Source organism: Scardinius erythrophthalmus, assembly GCF_964197995.2.
Source record: "Scardinius erythrophthalmus genome assembly, chromosome: 24".
Taxonomy (NCBI): Eukaryota; Metazoa; Chordata; class Actinopteri; order Cypriniformes; family Leuciscidae; genus Scardinius; species Scardinius erythrophthalmus.
The window spans coordinates 17,056,968-17,077,806 of NC_138244.1; the positions used below are offsets into that span (position 1 = coordinate 17,056,968).

General features: G+C 38.7%; 2 protein-coding genes across 2 annotated transcripts; both read left to right on the forward strand.

The window, feature by feature from the left end:
* The first annotated feature begins 556 nt into the window (after positions 1-556).
* Positions 557-10,768, forward strand: hyal4 (hyaluronidase 4). The gene is made up of 4 exons (XM_081356915.1): positions 557-655; positions 7,006-7,997; positions 8,383-8,472; positions 9,042-10,768. The coding sequence occupies exons 2-4, from the start codon at positions 7,044-7,046 to the stop codon at positions 9,510-9,512; spliced, it is 1,515 nt and encodes a 504-aa protein (XP_081213041.1). The 5' UTR covers positions 557-655; positions 7,006-7,043; the 3' UTR covers positions 9,513-10,768.
* A 2,254-nt stretch (positions 10,769-13,022) lies between these two features.
* Positions 13,023-17,419, forward strand: spam1 (sperm adhesion molecule 1). Its single transcript, XM_081356916.1, has 4 exons — positions 13,023-13,061; positions 13,995-14,915; positions 15,549-15,638; positions 16,651-17,419. The coding sequence occupies exons 2-4, from the start codon at positions 13,995-13,997 to the stop codon at positions 16,954-16,956; spliced, it is 1,317 nt and encodes a 438-aa protein (XP_081213042.1). The 5' UTR covers positions 13,023-13,061; the 3' UTR covers positions 16,957-17,419.
* Positions 17,420-20,839: the final 3,420 nt, after the last annotated feature.

A 20,839-nucleotide genomic window follows, 5' to 3' on the forward strand; every position in this document is an offset into this window, starting at 1 on the left:
CATTTTGAATCTAAATGCATTTTTTTTTCTCTTTTGCTTGTTTTAGGTCTCGTTTAGGGTCTCCTCACCTCTTGTTTTTTTTATTTACAGCCATATTTCTTGGTAAATGTCTACTCTATAGCCACACAAGACAGTGACTAAGAGACAAAAACAAGACAATCACAAGCCACATGGGACAGTGAATCGAGCAGGGAAAACGCTCCCGGAGCTTCAACTAGGATTGATTGTGTCTGTAGTGTATTAAAACCTCTTGTGAACTCACAGCCAGGTGATTGGAGGATGCTAAACTCGGCTAATGCTGAGTGATGTGGATGAGCGTAAGACTGTCTGGAGGATCAAATGTGCACACACTCACACTCACACACATGTACTTTCACATGCACACTCAGTCAATGGGATTTAGACTGGAGTCCTCCCTCCCTCCTTCTCTACTCTAATCGCAGTGTTGTGGTTTTCTCGCTGTGGCTCTGTGGTTGTTTTCTCCTCCCTCTCAGGAAACTCTGTCTCTCTCTCTCTTCGCTGTGTATATAAGTAAGATGTGGGTAGGCTTTTCAGCAGACAGAGAAAAACTATGCTAGTGTATTGTAGATGTAGAGAGGTGTATGTAGTGTATCTTCAGCCGTATGTGACAGAGGCAGCGGCGTGGGATCTACAGGTGAGTGACTTCTAATTACTGACTCAATATATTATACACACATTTAACATAACCCTGTTGACATCAGCATGCTCTCTAAATAAAGCGCATGACGAAAGTAGGCACATTCCATCTTCTTATAGCGTTTCTAAAATTGTTGTCTGTGTTGTTCTCAGTCAACTATACTCTATAATTCATTGTGTTTTCATTTCTGCACATACTTTGTATCCAGAGTTCAGTAAATGTTTTTGAATGACTGTAGTCACATGATTTGTGTTAACCTGTGAAGCAATATGAATTTTTTGTAAAGTGTCTTGGCAACATACCAAAGCTGTCAAAGAGCAATGTTTGCCCTTTTCACTTAGTCACCGGCAAAGATGTTTACACGTGGTTTCAAAGAACTTTAAATAGATAGGGACGCACAATAAATGGGTGATATTCGAGATTTTTTACATTTATCTGTATTGAATTTTTAATTGTGCATGCTCATTTTCTGTATTTAGATTACCTTCGCCGTCATCTAATGCTCACTTAAATGTAAATATTTAAAAACGAGCAATTTAATGATATTATTAAATGTAACCGTAAGCAAATCTCAAAATTAATATCCATTTTGCGTGCTGTATGTTAGAATGTTGTGATGCATAAATTCACTCGTAGAAAACAATATAAACCATACACGTTTTAATATATCACAAATACATTTAAAGCCCCCCTGTGGTGAAAATCCAGTTTTTAATGTTGTTTATATCTGTCTATGTGGTGTTTTTATTATGCTTTAAGACAAACCTTGTGCAAATTCATAAGTCGACGCCATTTCTGAGTATTTTCTCCTTAAAACTGCAGTGAACCAAAGACGTTCTCAAAAACGCGGTTTGGAATCGCTGTTGTTTCTGACGTCATAAACTACCTTGTAACCAATCACGTCAACTAGTGGATCTCTAAGATTGTGTGAGTGAGTGGAGGCGGGGCTAATTTGCATATTCAGAGAACCGTGTATACCTTAATGAGACAAGAGTGTAGAGTTACATTCAATATTTTTTTTCCAAGGAAAAATCGTTTTAACGTAATTTTGGTGATCAAAGATGAGTTTTAAGGGCTAAAATGATTGACTACATGGGGACTTTAATATAAAATTTTTATATAAATCATGGATTCCAACATCCATCTGAAAATAATTATCAGCCAGAATTTTTATATCGATGCATCCTAAATATATCACTGTAAATATATATTTGAGAGTGTTGTGACATTTTTTTTGAATGTAAAACTGACAGGGAAAGACCTCTCCGCAAAGGAAATCAAATGAAAGAAAACCTAATTAGCCCATTCCAAATATATGTGTTCCTCAAAGGGTTTAATTTAAAGTTTACTGTCAGGAAATGTGCCGTGGCACCACTGAGGTCTTTGAACAGTGGCTCTGTAAATATTTTGAAGCGAGTTAATCAGAGGGAAGGGTTTACCGATGAGATTACGTACTTCCGGATGAAGAGTTTCTCTTGGGCGACGGCTAGTGACGCTGGAGAAACTGACAGCCTCTATCATCAAAGTTTCCCAGGAACCCATGATCATTGTGAAGATATCTTGTGGTATAAGGTGAAATTGAAAACATTGTGTCAGTATACCATTTCACCGTCAGCTTTACTTAAAAGTAGCTTAGTGTGTCAGCGGTGCCCAAAATAGGATTCTTTGATCTTCAAGAGATCACTCATCCTTAAACAATCCACCTCAAAGCAAAACACGTCCTCAGATTATCCTGACGTATTACTCTGTTTGGGTTCCACCGTGATTAAGATTCCCATTTTAAGGCTTTATTTACCATTTGAGCATCAAATGCAACAATAAATAACCAAATTAAGCCTCTTATCTGTGATCTTGGTGTGTGATATTTGGATTCCATTGACTTCCATTTGATCTTTCCTCAAAGACACAAAGCTACGGATGTCACAGAACATCATCTCATTTAATTTGAGGCAATCAAACGATTAAATGGGAAGACTCACGTCGTCCTCAGAGCCACAGATATTACACCACACATTTTCTGAGGAGCCCAGAGGTTTCTTTATGGCGATTCAAGAAACCTCTGTCTCCTGTTGTAAATCTAGCTCGGTCATATTTATGTTTCCAATTTGGATCAAATTCACATTTGGATGGGACTGAATGAAGTCGCATCGAAATCCTAGCATCAGGTCGACTCCATGCCTTTTGTGGCTTCTCTGAAGCCGTCGCCTGAAAGGTTTCTGTAAAAACCACTCTCACTAAGCCACATGTATCTTAATTACTGCCAGAGAGGGCTGAGGGTTTGAGGAAGCTCGAAGATAAATAAATCTATCTGAAATACAGGCAAAATCACTTCAATTCTCCATACCCCAATGTTTTCATTGATGGCTAACCGTAAAGCTCCATGGAAAGTTTTATTCATTCATTCCCCCACTTGCATACTTCATCGCATAATCATATGTGAAAAACCTTTGTCACAAGCCTGTTCTGGATTACAGTATTTTAAGTAAAGCCTTTAATAAGTCATCAATGTGTGAAGGTATTCTATGCGCAAATACCATGAAGATCATCTGTGAAGCTCAGTGCAAGCAGAGGTCTTATTATGCAGGAAGTGGTTTAATTCTTCCCCCTCATGGCACGGGCCCGCCGCCAGTCCTAGGGGAAAAAGGAGCTGCAGCGCTCTCAGTCAGGCTCTTTCCACTCAATAACAACCACCACGGGGCTCCACAATTTGCCTTTATCCGCAACATTCCATGCCATACCCCATTTTTCATCCTCTGATTTAGCACATGACTGCCACTAATAACCTTTCGATGCATGTGTTACCGCCATAGTTACTAGTGATTGGTTCCATGCCTTGCTCAAAGAAATCAGAGACTCCTGATTATCTGGTACCAAAGAACATAACAAACATCTTTAAACAAACTTGGAGACTGTTATCCATCATTTATTTTATTTTATACTATCCACACTGTAATAATGAAAGCCAGATGAGAGGTTTCGGATACTGTACTTTACATTCAGTGGTCCTAATTTTTTTTTACACTTGAGGTACTCTTTGAAATTAATAAATGTCATTGTTTGATATGCCAAAATAACAAATTGTGTGGCATTTGTTGTAGACAACTCAATCACATTTTAAAATGGCTTTTGTGTTTTAAATTTTATAGAGCAATTTACATACTGTTAAAAAATGATCACACAAAAGCATCTGGGCACTTGTGCCTCTTAAACATTAGTGGAACAAGTTCATAATTAATGTGATGAACTAAACCTGTTTACTCTGCTAGATCCTGGTCTTAGACTGGTTCAGATCCATGAATACTACTGTATATACACTGGGTACCTACACTTTCAGGCGTTATGTCATTTCTTGTGGTGTTCCTCAAGGCTCAATTTTGGGTCCTCTATTATTTAACATATACATGCTTTCTTTAGCTGGTGTAATTAATCAATACAATATTTAATTTCACAAGTATGCAATGACACACAAATCTATCTTTCACTTTCTTTTCACTTTCACTAGTGAGCATAACACTGTGGATGTCACAGAACTTTCAACAGCTAAACAAAGATAAGACAGATGTACTTGTTTTCGGTTATTATTATAATGCACAGAGAACATCTATTGCTCCATATCTTGACTCTCTATCACTAAAAGCCTGTAATAAGGTCAATATTTCGTTATATGTTCGACAGTGACCTTAGTTTTAAAGGGGTCATATAATGGTACATGCACTTTTACAAGTTGACTGTACTGAAATGTGTGTTGGCAATGCCTGTACACAACCATCATAAAATGATAAAAATCCATCCAGTGTTTTTCTTTTAATCTTCTTATATGTTTTCCCATCTCTCAAATCAAGCCGTTCAACCATGTGATTTCACACGGTCGGACGCCCCTCCCACGATTGTTGATTGACAGCAGCGTTTCAACACAGACCCGCCCTCGCTCGTGAATGAGCTGTCAATCATAGCCCGCGCGGACCAGCGCGTCATTGTTGATACGCTGGAGCACGGTCTATGAGTAGAATGGCGTCTCGATTGTGGTGTTCTGTTCTTGGGTGTAATAAGGAGCACAGCAGTCATTTTGATGTTCCTAAATCCGAACCGCTGAAGACGCAGTGGCTGAGTTTGTTTTCGAAGGGAATATTCCCCACGATCAACGTCAATACTTTCATGTTTGCGCGAATCATTTCACACACCAGACGACATTACAAACGAGGTCAGTATAAAGCTGGTTTTGCTAAGAAGCTGCTCCTGAAAAAAGGATCGGTACCAACTATTTGTGTTCCTGCTGCACCTCCAGAATAACTGAAGTGAGTGTAATGTTTTATTAACCTTTATATTAATATTTCTATTAATCTTTGCAAATCGCTTGCTGCACGCTTCACAATGAATGCGGCTGTTTACACTCAGGGTTCATTACGGTATGTTTTCTATGTAAGATGTTCTCAATATAATTCATAATCCCACGTTTATAATGAACAACGCTTTATGGTTATTGTGTTGTTATTTCAAACGGTGTACGCACAGAACAAAGGGGCGGGGTGAGCAAAGCTCATTATCATTTAAAGACACATGCACTTAAATGGCGTGCTGAAATCAGCTGTTTTTGACCAGGTAAAATGAGTGTTTTCTTACAATACTAATGAGAATTTTTAATTAAAGTATATTACAAACTTTTAATTTAGACCCTAAAGAATCATAATAGCTTGTACAAAAATGGCATTATATGACCCCTTTAAAAAAACTTATCAGCAATGTTACTAAAACAGCATATTATCACCTCAGAAACATCACCAAAGTATGTGATATTCGCTCCCCTGCTGACACTGAGAAACTTGTTCATGCATTTGCTACATCTAGACTTGAGACTTCAGAATGCAGCTGCACGAATGCTAACTCGCTCTAAAATTAAAAATCTCAGATCGTTTCACTGGTTGCCTGTATCAATCAGAATTGAATTCAAGATCCTCTTATTAGTTTTAAAATGTTAAAATTAAAATTGATGGTTCTAATATACCTTTCTAATTTGTTGAATAAATATACTAGAGCAAGATCGCTCCAAACATCCAATAGTAACTACCAAAAGCACAGCTAAAAATTGGCAATTCAGCCTGTAGTCATTTCAGTCTAGATACCTAATTAGATTGATAGATTAACTAGATTAATTTGAGGGTATCTGACTTCACACATACACATACCACCTTGACACAGGCTGGTTAAAAGTCATTGCATGGCACACAAAAGTAAAGTTAGTTGTTAGAAAAGTTTTTTAGTTTTTTTTTTTCAGATGCCACTTGGTTTCACTTTTGTTTACATCTAATGCCATGAAATTCATACCTTTTTCTTTGTCTTTAATGCTCTATCATGCAGACAGGGCATCTGGCGAGGGCAGCTATGATTATGGCTATGTGGGCGCCACACTAGTGAGAGTATGTGGCTGGATTTGGCCATTACCCTTGTGGTTAACTGCTGGTTTGACTGATGACTGCAACCCCCAAAGTAACATTTGACTCATATTCAAACCAAGCTGAAGCACAAAATGTTATGTTTACGCTTGACCTCTCCCTACTTTGCACATTTAACTTGGCTCAAGACTTAGGGCATCACATCCATCTTAAACATGAACACCTTAGCCATTTTAGCCATAATCTACTGTGTCAGTAGCAAACCCAGTGCTTTATTTCTTGACTGTCTATACACAGTCATTCAGTAGTAAAATCTTCACAGTTTTCAGCTTCTGAATTTTAGCAGTATTTTACTTTACAATCAGTCATAATTGCTTTTTCCTTGTCAAAAATATATATTCAAAATTTGCACCATTGAATTTAGATGCATTCTAATGCTAATTTTAAGAGAGCATTTAAAACATGAACATCAAAACTGACGTACTTCCTTAATACTCTTATTGCAAATGATTCATCTCTGTAATCTTTACTCAAAATGTAAGAACTTGCTCTGCCTCTAAAATGACTTGTCCAATAAAATCATCCCAGTCTAATGTTAACCAAAAAGCTATTTAGGAACTGTTTTAGAAATCTCGCATTCAGGTTTGGATCAGGTCTGGTATGCAACACCTAATTTTCATGATGTAAACCATTTCAAATAGATCAAATCTGGTTGTGAATGCCATTTCATATTGATTTTAGCAACTTTAGTACTATCAGTAGCTAAAATAGTAGATCATGACACAAGCAACGACAAGTTCAAAGTTTCAATTCCTGCATGACCTCATGAAATATCTACCTTGAATGCAATGCAAGTGGCCTTGAATAAAAGCATATGCTAAATGTAAATGTAGCAGTTATGGTGTAAAAATGGCATAACTCTGTTAGCTTACCACAGACTTTTTTTGTCCCTCACAGGATGATTGACAGTTGCCTGTGCTGAGTCACGTAGCAGAATGCCCGGTGTGCCCTGCGGGGCCTTGCAACACCACACTGTGCCCGTAGCCTGTGCCATCATCTGTTCCTGGCTGTTGATCCTGGTCCATTCCGCCTTTTGCCAGAAACCTGCAAAGCTGCCTCTGGTGGGCCGCAAGCCTTTCCTGGCAGCCTGGAATGCTCCGCTGGATATGTGTACATTGAAGTACAATATCAATGTCAGCCTTGATATTTTCCACATCAGCGGCAGTCCACGAGCCGTCCACACGGGCCAGAATGTCACCATCTTTTATGCCAACCGCCTGGGTTACTACCCTTTCTACAATGAGCAAGGGGTTCCCATCAACGGAGGCCTACCTCAGAACAACAGTCTTGAAGCACATTTTCACAAAGCCCGAAAAGACATAGCGCACTTCATCCCTTCGGAAGACTTCCGTGGACTGGCCGTGATCGACTGGGAGTTCTGGAGGCCACAGTGGAGTCGTAACTGGCACAAGAAAGACATTTACCGACAGCAATCCCGCGAGCTGATCAAACAAGCCTACCTTAATGTGACCGACGAACAGGTGGAGGAACTGGCACGCTTGCGCTTCGAGAAGAGCGCCATGGAGTTCATGCAGGGCACGCTACAGCTCGCTACACAAACTCGTCCGCATGGTCTTTGGGGTTTATATCTCTACCCTGACTGTCACAATTACAATGTACATGCACACAACTACAGCGGCACATGCCCCCTACAAGAGAGCCTCCGTAACGACGAGCTGTTTTGGCTGTGGAACAGCAGCACTGCCCTTTTCCCAGCCCTCGCTATACGCAAGAGCCACACAGACAGCATTCGCAACCTGCACTTCTCGCAGAACAGGGTACTGGAGTCACTGCGACTGGCCTCCCTTACCTCATTGCCCTATGAACTGCCTACATACGTATACACACGCCTGGGGTACCGAGACGAGGCCATGGCTTTTCTGACTCAGGTAAGTGCATATGTTCAATGAGAAATGTAAAATGTACTTTGGGAATCATACCCAAGTTCTTGGGTATACCCAAGGGAATCATACACAAGTTCTTAATACAATTTTACCTTACAGTAAACATCCCATTTTGCTAGTCTCTATACTCACAAACCATTATGGAGTCTGAAATCAAGAGCTCCCTCTTGTGGTCCAACAGAATAAATAGAGAATATTAAAAAGGATGTTTGAACGCTGGGTTTGACTATCACACCTATCTCAATGACTACATTTAAACATATTATAATAATTTCAGTAAAACTATTTATGTTTTAAGAAACTGTGGCAGTGAACTAACATTCTAATGATGTTACGTACATATACACACCAACTTATTTTCATTTTACAGAATGACTTGATACATACGATAGGAGAAAGCGCTGCTTTGGGAGCTGCAGGATTTGTCATTTGGGGGGATCTTAACCTCACTTCCTCAAGGGTAAGATTTTTAACACTGTTTCAAATACCTATATCTTCAAACATTTGTTAACATCAGAAGATTCCTACACACTGGTCAAGACTGCTGTTTATCAGTTACAAATCTGCTTCAAGAAGTCAATTCCTAGATCAGGCATTTCAAAACTTTTCATTGTAAAGGGTGTATGGAACAATTCAGAGATTTTTCATTTTTTTTACAGAATTGACCTTTTTGATCCTGCTTTGTATTAAAGACTGCAATTATGAGATTAATTACAATTATGTTTATTCTATTTATTGAACTGTTTTCATACCTCTCTTTAAGTTTAATTTGTCAAATTTGGGGTCCGTGGCATCAAAAAGTTTGAAAATGCCCGCACTAAATATTTTCTGCCACACTTTTACGCATGCATAAGGGCACTAGATACGCTTTATCATTGTGAGTGCAATACAATATGGCATTCACATTGATTTCTTGTTCAATAGAGAATGCATTAATACACCTATATACTTGCCAGCTAACTTTACACCAAGTTCCCTGCAGTTTAATTACTTTTTTTTAACTTCCTGAAAATTCCTTTGTCCCCTCAGCACAACTGTTCCAAAGTGAAGGCATTTCTGAACTACAGACTGGGTCAGTACATTACTAACGTTACCCGGGCAGCAGAAGTCTGTAGCGAATTCCTGTGTCAGTCCAACGGTCGCTGTGTCCGTCGAGACCCACAGGCACCACACTACCTGCACCTGAGCCGCGGCAGCTATCGGATCCTGTCCAACCGGAACGGCACCTTCACCGTGACCGGATGGCACTCTCAGCACGAGCTCCAGCTGCTCGCCGACAGGTTCCACTGTCACTGTTATCAGGGGTACGAGGGAGACCGCTGCGATAACATAGAGCCCGAGGAGACCGAAGAGGACAACATGATAAAAGAGGACGTGGACGAGGAGAATAAGAACGAACCAGAGGAGGTCCACAAAGACATAAGGGATACTGCTGTGCCTTTACAAAATGCCTTCATCCTCACTGCTCTACTCCTTTTGTTGAACTTCAGTTTTATTTAGAGGTGAAGTGTGAAATTTGCACAATAATCATGTTTAAAGCTACACTGTGTAATTTTTTAAGTTGATTCTTAGCAAAAAACACTTTGTTCTTTCAAAATCATATGTGCTCATTAATGTGTAATCACTTCTACCAACTAATCAAGTATTCTCGTAAGCGTAGAATCTGCCATTTAGAGTACATACGAGCGAGTCGCTCGAATGGCGGCAGCCATGTTGCGCCTCCATCTTGAAAGTACATGTGCCAAAGAGGGACATACCTGGAAATTCAAGCTTCGCCTTTCGCGTTTTTACACTCAGTGGCACCGTGACGAATGCGAGGGGGAGATTACTCGCGACTGCCGGCAGATTTGAAATAATACGGCCACCGTAGGAGTTAAAACGCCCTCGGAATGGGAGGGGCTAGAAAGTAATATTCAGTTGGTAGTCATAAATAATTTCACCGCTAGATGGGAGAAAATCCTACACAGTGTATAGCTTTAAATGTTTCCCCAAACACTCCCCCTGTCTGTGATTGGTCAATCAAACAGATAGTTGGGCTGGACTGATTAAAAAACGAACAGAATAATGTTTTGAAAACTCTACAGAGCCAAATATTTACACTAGTGGTCAACCAATATGAATTTTTGATAGGCAATGACAATTTCTTAAGCCCCTTTCACACAGAGATTCTAGAAAATACACTGATAATGTGTCCCGGGATCATTTGATTTTGGTTGATTCACACTGCCAGTGATTTTCTGGAATCTGTGCGTGCGTTCACACACATCCCGTAAAGATCCCGTAAAGACACGTAACGTTCAGGTTCCTGACGTGTTAACTTTGCAGACACTGTTTCATCCTTCCTTTGTTCCTTGACAAACAAACTTTCCTCTTTGTTATTGTGCAACGTGAAGTTGATCTGCATTTAAAACGTGCGATCAAAGAGTCGCAAGATAACTACATCATTGCAACGACACATGCGTCATCACTACAGCACACCCCTTACGACATTGGACCTGCCTTTTGTTCACACAGGATGCGTTCCGGGACTGATCCCAGCAATGTTACTAGGTCCCCATTCCGGAATCGATCCCGGGACGTGTTTGCGTTCACACAAAAGGCACTCTGGCAATTCTATGGCAATTTTCTGGGATAAACGCTCTGTGTGAAAGGGGCTATAGAGAGCAGAATGGCTACTAAATTACATATATCATCAGTGATAAAGATACTAAATAACATGTTACATAATATTTACAAAATTAGAAATTAATAATTTGAAAAAAATCAATATGAAAAAAATATTAACTATAAAAATGTGACATTTTTATATTAGAAAAAAAAATGTATATATAAAAGGCACTTCACCTTTAAGAAAAAGTGGTCAAAGCGTCACTTGATGGCACATCATGACTTTGGTTTTAATATTTGTGATTTTGAATTATTGAAAAATGTTAATTGTTACAATGGTGCTGTGTGATAATGTAGATAATATGCAAGCCTTGTTTGCACAAACTTCAGGCTGAATAGATTCTAATAACTGTTCTGGATGAATGCTCAATGATTATGTTAATTTGTCAATGTTTTCTAACAGGAAAGGTCAAATCTATGCTGTTTTTACAAAGCACTGACACCAAGATGCTTCAAAGTCAGGGAGCGCTGGGTATTCAAATATTACTTAAAATTAGGTAAGATCCACACATAATATACGTGTCATGCTTTATGATCTAAACTGGCCAAATAGTATATCTGTCAAAATAGCTACATACCAAATCGTTCAACATAATATAATTACAGACTATATTACTGACTTGTGCTAATGGAGAAAAATAATCCTTAGCCTATTGGATATAGTCATAAAATATGATGTGCCTCAATTTATAATATTCATATTTATAAAAAAGAAAAGTGGATAGAATACACAAAATCATGTTCAGATGTTACTGTCCTCATCAAATACAGTACAAACGCAACACATGACTGATGTCATTACCATTATCCGAAAATTAACCATTATATAATTCGTCATATTTTAAGCTTTTAACAATATTGCACAATAGAATAAATCATTGTACTCGTCAGATTAATGATGAGAAAACTCAGTGGACGCAACCAGAATTGAAGCTAGTTAAATTTCATTACAAAAAAGTAAAAAATCTCTCATGTTATTATTATTTTTTTGTCCCTCAAATTCCTGAAATGTGTGTTTAACCAAAGATTATAAAGATGTATGCGTTTACACATGTAAGTTTGCATTATTAAACTACAGAATGCTGTGGTGGGTGAAAACACATTATGATTGTATGTTAAACTGTGCTTGTCTTTTTTGTTCTTGTCTAAATGAAGCCAGAATGATTGATACTGAAAACAAAGAAAGGTATATACCTCAAAACTTTTCAGTATTTTGAATACTTTCGATTAGCAGAATCTGCAAATTTTTCGAAACCGTTTTAGATGTCTACAGATTGTATTACATGTCCAGTTTCAGGTTGAAGGATAATTGGACCGTGTTTAATCCCTATTGTCTGACCCGTTTTGATTCAAGATATACGTTTTTCTCAAATACTGCATTTTGTAGCATGTAGACAGTAGTTAATGTGGCACATTATTATCAGAGCCTTCAATATCTGTCAAAGTGTCTTTTTTTTACCTCAGTGCTAAACTTTGCCAGTGTCCAAATATATTTCCATAGAGCTCTTTTTTCATCTCAAAGTCTTATGCAATGTGTACATTTTTTTACATTAAGCAATACAATTAACCAAATACTCGAAGACAAATGTTGCTTGACTCTTGATGCACTGCAAATAAAGGATTGTAACCTGGTCTTGATTTTCATTGTCAACATTTTCTTTGAATGCGCAGGAATTGTGACTAAGTTAACTGTACCATAATTTACAAACAAAATTAAATAGTGGAGCCTCCCTCTTTGAGTCATTGTCAGGATTTTTAACCAACTTCTGTTGAGCTTCAACTGCCAGACAGACAGAAGAATAAAGTTCCAACACTAAGTTTAATGATAAATATCCAAAAGGCAGGAAAACAGGCAGGGCAACACACACTTAAGGTAACGGTGATCGGACAGAGAAAGAATGTGAGGGACCAACTTATATAACAAACACAAATGAGGATGATCAATAGAACAGCTGACACATATTAACTAATAATGAGGAGCGGGAAAACTAAGTAAAAGTCCATGATAATGAAACTAACTGAACATAATGTGACAACGTCATACATTTTCCTGCAAAACCATTTATTTTGCCATTGATAATAGCAAGCATGGCGGGCCCTGAGCCAGCAAAGCAGCCCCAAAGACCCCTCCACCATACTGTACATTACAGTTGGGATGTAGTTGTGATGAGCTTCAAAAATCCAGATAAATACAACATTTTTATCACCCAGAGTCTCCATTTTTCCATTTTTTTGTAGCCCAAGAACATATTGAACGTTTAAACTAATACTTTTCCAGTTACATATATGCATAGTCTTGTGTTTTTTTAAACATTGACCCCTGTTAATATTTAACAGGAACCTGAACAAGCTACATTTTCTCCTTGCTGCCCATTTCACTCGGTAAGACACCCATTATTTCTAAATCTCAAACAAAACCACCATTTAAAAACATGCATTTTATTTTAATAACAAAGGCATCTGGAATTTTAAAAATGCACCCAGTTTGCCATGTTGTTCTAGCAAAGATAGTTTGGTAAAATGAATTTGTAGCACCTTATTTTCCAGTCCTGTTTTGCATGTGCATACTATCTACTTATTGTAGTACTGACACTAAATGGGTAATAACTAGGTACTAACCCTGAACCTACCCCTAAACCTAACCTTAATCAACCTTACATTACTCAGTATTTTCGTCGGTAAGTACACTGAAAGTGCACGTACTGTAAAATACAGTACAACCATGAATTTATTTCTGCAACATTATATTTCCAGTATTGTGCCAAAACAATCTTATAAGCTACTGAGTGATTCTATAATTGGAGATGCATTTTGCTTTTCAAAAAGTTAAGGAAAAAAACTGTTCACTAACTTAAATTCTTTCCAGTATCTTATTGAAAGTTTCTTCCATTTTTTACTTTTAACGAAAAACGGATTTTTTATTGCATTGTTTGTTAACTCTGTTACTGTAATTTCTGTTACATACTGTCAAAATTGTTACTCTACCTTGGTAACAGAGTTTGACGGTAACAGAATTGACAATTTTAAACTTTTCAAAAACTCCACTTGCTAGCATAAATGCTAAGAGCACATGGCACTAATGAAATCATGATTAAAAGACTTTTAAACAACTTACTGTGTGATCAGTGATAAATTCTGTTTTCCCTTTGAGTAACGAGTAACAAATAATTAAAATAATAAAAAGCAGAAAAAAATAATGACTTTGTACACCAAATGTACCTGCAATTATAGAATCACCCTACCATAGCACAAACTTTTCACTCATCTCAAAATATCATTAAAACTGACATTTTTGTTCTCAATCAATGTACACAGATGGAAGACCAAAGGAAGCAATGGTTACCATTCTACACTGTTCTCTTCATGACATTCGGGCATCTTAACACATCGTCTCCTCCACCAACAGCAGCGCCTCTCTTTCATAAGTCTTTTGTGCTGTTATGGAATGCTCCTATTTCCAAATGCCAACAAATGAAGATCCCTCTAGATTTATCGATGTTCCAGGTGGTCACCACACCTTCCAGGGTACGCAATCAATCCCTGACCCTGTTCTACAAAAATCGACTTGGGCTTTACCCCTATGTAGACCTCCACTCCTTGAAGGAGAATAACGGTGGCATCCCGCAAAGGGGCAACCTGTCTGCTAGTTTGGAGAAAGCTAAGGAAGAGTTTACCCAATACATTCCGGACTCCACTGCTGGTCTGGCTGTCATGGATTGGGAAGAGTGGCTTCCAATGTTTGACCAGAATTTGGACGTCAGGGAGATATATAAAGAACTGTCCATCAACTACACCCTGGAGCAGAACGCTTCTCTCGACCTGCAACAAGCAAGCAGCGAAGCCAAACGACAATTCCAGAAGGAAGCCAGATGTTTCATGGAGGAAACTCTGAAGATAGGAATCTATCATCGACCTTGGTACCTGTGGGGCTACTACTTGTACCCAGACTGCTATAACTATGACTTTGAAGAGTCAAACTATACAGGTACTTGTTCAGAGAAGACAAAACAGTTAAACAACGAGCTGCTGTGGCTGTGGGAGGTTAGCACTGCCCTTTACCCCTCAGCATACCTGCCGGTCTCCGTGAGTGGAAGCAGGAGTGCTGCACTGTTCGTACGTCACCAGGTGCAAGAAGCAATGAGGGTGGCGGCCCTGCCAAAACACCACCACACTGCACCGGTCTACGTCTACCTACGGCCTCTCTTAAGAGACCAAAAGGAGCTTTACATGAATGAGGTACAGTATCAAGACCAGAGGTTAAATTGGGCCGGAGCGCATTCACCGTAAATAAAGGCTCCCCCTCCCTATAAAAGCCAATTTAACCACTGACCGAGACTACTGGTTGTTATAGGCCAGGGGTGGCCAAACTCGGTCCTGGAGGGCCACAGTCCTGCAGAGTTCTTGCCTTAACTTGCCACAGTCCTCCAACTTGCCTTAACACTCCTGCCTGGAAGTTTCTAGTAAGACAAAAATGAGCTGTTTAATGCGTGTTTAATTGTGGTTGGAGCTAAACAGGATTGGATTGGACACCCCTGTTATAGGCCACAACAGAGCATTGTATTGGCAACTATGGTGCACAGAATAGTCTAGGACAGGGATGGGCAACTTCAGTCCTGGATGGCCAAGGTCCTGCAGAGTTTAGCTCCAACCCTAATCAAACACACCTGGACAAGATAATCAGTGTCTTCAGGATTACTAGAAAGCTACACTGATAAAAATGATTTTGTGGTGAAGTAAATACCACAGAAAAAACAATGTAATTTCTACATGAAAAACTCAGCAGGATAGTAACTCTCAGGAGCAGGATTGGACACCCTTATCTAGGCCACATAGGTTACTTGCAGTAATAGGCTGTCTGTTTCTCTCCAGTTTGACTTGGTCAGCAGTATTGGTGAGAGTGCAGCTCTGGGGGCTTCTGGTGCTGTGATGTGGGGGGCTAGTGCTGATTACAACGACAAGGTAATTTTTCTCTTAAATGGACAGTTCACCCAAAAATGGTTGTTCTATGTCGGGGGTGTCCAAACCCTGTTCTATGTTGTTCCAAAGCCATATTATTTTCTTTCTTCAGTAAAACAAAATGATGTTCTGTGGAATATTCTTGCTGTCGAAAATTAGAAAATTCTTGAGCTCAAAAATGCTCTCACATCGCAATCACGTTTAGGCCTACATCTTTTTTTTAAATAAGGCAAATCAAGATGCTCAATGGCAGGTCTGACATCGATGACAATTTGTAGGGGTGTAACAGTACACAAAAATTATGGGTTGGTACATACCTCGGTTTATGCAAAATATTTGAGAAAAATGTATACTTTATGTAGACTAATTGTTCTCCCATTCTATTGTGTCTGTTTGACACGTTTGTGTGCACTGGCAATTGTTCAGTGAAGTCTATGAATTTAAATGGAGGAGACTTGCTTTAAACTCTATGCATAGGAGTTAACTAAAGGGCTTAATACAAAGCAGGTCTAAAAGTTTAGGACTCTGATTGTGTATTTTTAATCGGAGCTGACTCTGAATCATCCGCTATTACATATCTCATTTGGAAATATATTGATATACTATATTGATATACTTTACAAAGTCGATATACTGCCCAGCCCTAACGATTGGTCACAAAATCCATGATGTTTCGATGAAATCCATGATCCATTGATGTTTTTTTTACTTGAAACATGACATACGTTGTGAAGCGCCATATTTAAATTACACAAAAACATGGGATTTGAGAGCAACGACTCAGAAGATTTTCAGTAGATCATTTTCATTTTGATCTACATATAAATCTATTTTATGGACTCAGAAGACTTGGAATATATAAGTTTTATGGACCACTTTTTATGGTACTATAATGTCATTTCTAGAGCAATGATACGGTAGAAAAAAAATGGTATGTTTGTGGAACAACATGAGCATGAATACTTTTTAACACTGTGTGAAATTTCATATTTTGAATGCTTCTTATTCCTTTCAGACCTCTTGTGAAGCCTTGTCTACATACCTGTCTGACACTTTAAACCCCTATATCGCCAATGTCACCTCTGCAGCCCATTTATGCAGCAAGAGCCTCTGTCAAGGCAATGGACGTTGTGTCCGCAAAAACTACAACTCGGACGATTACCTCTACATTAGTTCAGAAAGCCACCAAATCCGTAGGAAAGATGGGAAATATGTGGTCACAGGTAGCCCTTCCCCAAGTGATCTCACTTACTGGGAAAATAAATTTACCTGTCAGTGCTATGAAGACAGAAAGTGCACAGCTACGATACCTTCTTTCTAACAGAAAATGTTCTAGAATAAGCAGACACATTTAGTGTATTTGAAGAGTATCATTCATTTAGTTACTTTATAATTTGGCAAATAAGACATGAGCATACAGTATGTCAGAAGCAGTCTTTACTAAAAAGTGACTGAATATAACATGCAATAAATACATTTGCTCTTACAAGTAAAACATGCTCTGTTCTTTTAGGATATCAGTTGCAGCTACATTCACATTTTTAATAATTTGCTTTGAGACGACAGAAACTCAAGTAGATCTGACTTCAACATGACTACTACAATGTAACGTGACCAAATTATGCAACAATTTAACATAATATATGAACAGTTGTAGACTTCATAGTGTCTGGATGTCTGGATAATAACAACATGTTAATTTTATTTATTTTTTTACCACTAATGATATTTCCAGAGCACATGAATTTGTCATTCTGCAGTCTATTAAAATTGTCTAATGATGTCACAAAATGTCAAACCATCACGATTTTAAACAACTTTTGATAACACTATATATACACACACATGCGAGTTGTGTCATTACAATGCAATCATCATCGTCAAGTTACTTTACATCTAAAAATTATAGCACATTTGAAATGACAAACCTGAAACTTTTTCAAACTGCCCTGTTTCTTCTCATCACTTGTCATGTCAGACACCAGGCAGACTTTTCCTGGTGTCACAGAAATGTCCCAAGCTTCTTCTGAACGTTGTAGACCTCACATAAATATGTTCCACACATGTACAGTAAGCCATGTATTTCTCACAGCATTGAGAGACAAAGAAAACCTCCTAGTCTACTACTTCATCCCCTTAGTGTTTTACCCAAGAGGTTGTCGATTTCTGTAACAACCACTAGGCGTCGCTGTCTCGACATTGAATACACACTTATTTTTAAACTAGGCCTACGTACACTCACCTAAAGGATTATTAGGAACACCATACTAATACTGTGTTTGACCCCCTTTCGCCTTCAGAACTGCCTTAATTCTATGTGGCATTGATTCAACAAGGTGCTGAAAGCATTCTTTAGAAATGTTGGCCCATATTGATAGGATAGCATCTTGCTGTTGATGGATATTTGTGGGATGCACATCCAGGGCACGAAGCTCCCGTTCCACCACATCCCAAAGATGCTCTATTGGGTTGAGATCTGGTGACTGTGGGGGCCATTTTAGTACAGTGAACTCATTGTCATGTTCAAGAAACCAATTTGAAATGATTCGAGCTTTGTGACATGGTGCATTATCCTGCTGGAAGTAGCCATCAGAGGATGGGTACATGGTGGTCATAAAGGGATGGACATGGTCAGAAACAAAGCTCAGGTAGGCCGTGGCATTTAAACGATGCCCAATTGGCACTAAGGGGCCTAAAGTGTGCCAAGAAAACATCCCCCACACCATTACACCACCACCACCAGCCTGCACAGTGGTAACAAGGCATGATGGATCCATGTTCTCATTCTGTTTACGCCAAATTCTGACTCTACCATCTGAATGTCTCAACAGAAATCGAGACTCATCAGACCAGGCAACATTTTTCCAGTCTTCAACTGTCCAATTTTGGTGAGCTCGTGCAAATTGTAGCCTCTTTTTCCTATTTGTAGTGGAGATGAGTGGTACCCGGTGGGGTCTTCTGCTGTTGTAGCCCATCCGCCTCAAGGTTGTGCGTGTTGTGGCTTCACAAATGCTTTGCTGCATACCTCGGTTGTAACGAGTGGTTATTTCAGTCAAAGTTGCTCTTCTATTAGCTTGAATCAGTCGGCCCATTCTCCTCTGATCTCTAGCATCAACAAGGCATTTTCGCCCACAGGACTGCCGCATACTGGATGTTTTTCCCTTTTCAGACCATTCTTTGTAAACCCTAGAAATGGTTGCGCGTGAAAATCCCAGTAACTGAGCAGATTGTGAAATACTCAGACCGGCCTGTCTGGCACCAACAACCATGCCACGCTCAAAATTGCTTAAATCACCTTTCTTTCCCATTCTGACATTCAGTTTGGAGTTCAGGAGATTGTCTTGACCAGGACCACACCCCTAAATGCATTGAAGCAACTGCCATGTGATTGGTTGATTAGATAATTGCATTAATGAGAAATTGAACAGGTGTTCCTAATAATCCTTTAGGTGAGTGTATATCTGTAGAATACACTATCTACGAACCCAACAGGGCAAATATTTAATCTTCAAGAGCAAAGGTGGCTTTACACAGTTGGTAAAACTATTAATTTGAAAGAAACTATTGGACTTCTAAGTACATAAGCACTGAATCATTCTACAACTTGCATAATCAATATAGGCTAAGTCCTTAGCATCTGGCATCCTTGTGGCTGTCTTTTTTTCTCAAGTTAATTCAATATATAACATACACATAAATACACACATTGGATTTATTGACATTATAACCTTTCCGATCACCCAACACGTCAATAGCCTATAGTATCAATATCCTAATCAATATATTTATATATTTTTAAATCACAGTGTATATTAGGCTACTGAACTATAACCAATATAAACATTGGTAATAGGTTACATTCCATCTAACATTTACTTAACGTGTTGACTCCTACGCACTATAGAGGTAAAATTATAGATGACCCAGTCTTGTTTTGAAACCCTTCAATATCTCAGATTTCATCAATATTTAAAGCCTAATTTTGAGTTTCTTCTGCGTTTACCACCAGCAGCTTGATGACGTACTGAAAAGTGATAGCCTACTGAAAAACCTGATTGGCTTTTGTTCTCTTTGACAATGATTGCTTATTGATGTTAAGGAGGCAAATCTCTTTTTAAATTTCAATTTCATTTCAATTGACCTAATACTTCATATTTTATAAACACTGAATAGCCTAGCATAGGCTATATAAACTCATGTTTAGGCTATTGCTATTTGTTACTTATCCCTGACTGTAGATGGCAGTGTGGTTACGTCACAGCTCTAGCTAGTCCATTCCTAATATTCACATTAATGCTGATCTTAGTGAATCTACATTTTTATTTTGAATCTGAGGTTCCCAAAAGTTACTAAATTGTAAGCCTATTTTACAGAACATATAGATCTCTAATGGCAGACCACCACCAGTTGTTTGTTTCCAATTCACTCAACAAATCTCAAAGAAGATTTGGAAATACCCCCACCCCTACCCCCAAAAATGCATCTGTAAAGTGTGTGCCAAACAGTAGGACCAGACGTATGTTTTGAGCTGAAACTGTAACATCAACATGATCAACAAAAGAGCCTGCAGTGACCGCCTGTGACAGGCATAGTGTTCTGCCTCTGAAGGGGGGGTTCGCGCTTCTACAGGGTGACATGACGCAAATGTCCCAGGACAGACAAAAGACAGCTTTTACTATTGAGTATCCAAACAGAGACTGGCTGCAACAGTGACTCTATAAAATAAAGGAAAACATGCAGCTAAAAGGCACGGGTGAGAAAATGCAAGTCAGCTGTTGGGAAATGTGTGGGCACACATTAACATGAAAATTATAACCTACAAATGTCGATTGTAATGCCATAAATGCGTGCAAAACACATTTTCAAAAATAACACAATATATCAGTCAATTTTTCGTATGATAGGCTAGGCTACTTTTTATGGAAGCTTGTTTCTGCCAAAGAATAAAATAAAATAAAAAGGTAATTGCAATTTTTTAACTTACAATTAAGATTTTTTTTTCTCAGAATTGCTAGCCAAAACTCAACTCACAACTCACAATAATGTCTCAATTCTGAGGGGAATATTGTAGCATATAGGCTAAACGTGAAATTCCGACTTTTTTTGTATTCACATGATTGTGGCTTTCACAGAAGGTTACATTCAATTGGAAGTGCAGTGGATTTCTCTGATGCCTGCAAATATGTCGATGCCTCGGGTCAAAA

Bases quoted from the DNA above. Each gene is read 5' to 3' on its own strand.
- spam1 (XM_081356916.1), top strand. From the start codon at position 13,995: ATGGAAGACCAAAGGAAGCAATGGTTACCATTCTACACTGTTCTCTTC. The intron at 14,916-15,548 runs GTACAGTATCAA...GTTTCTCTCCAG, and splicing joins AGGAGCTTTACATGAATGAG to TTTGACTTGGTCAGCAGTAT. The intron at 15,639-16,650 runs GTAATTTTTCTC...TATTCCTTTCAG, and splicing joins GTGCTGATTACAACGACAAG to ACCTCTTGTGAAGCCTTGTC.
- hyal4 (XM_081356915.1), top strand. From the start codon at position 7,044: ATGCCCGGTGTGCCCTGCGGGGCCTTGCAACACCACACTGTGCCCGTA. The intron at 7,998-8,382 runs GTAAGTGCATAT...TTCATTTTACAG, and splicing joins CCATGGCTTTTCTGACTCAG to AATGACTTGATACATACGAT. The intron at 8,473-9,041 runs GTAAGATTTTTA...TTGTCCCCTCAG, and splicing joins TTAACCTCACTTCCTCAAGG to CACAACTGTTCCAAAGTGAA.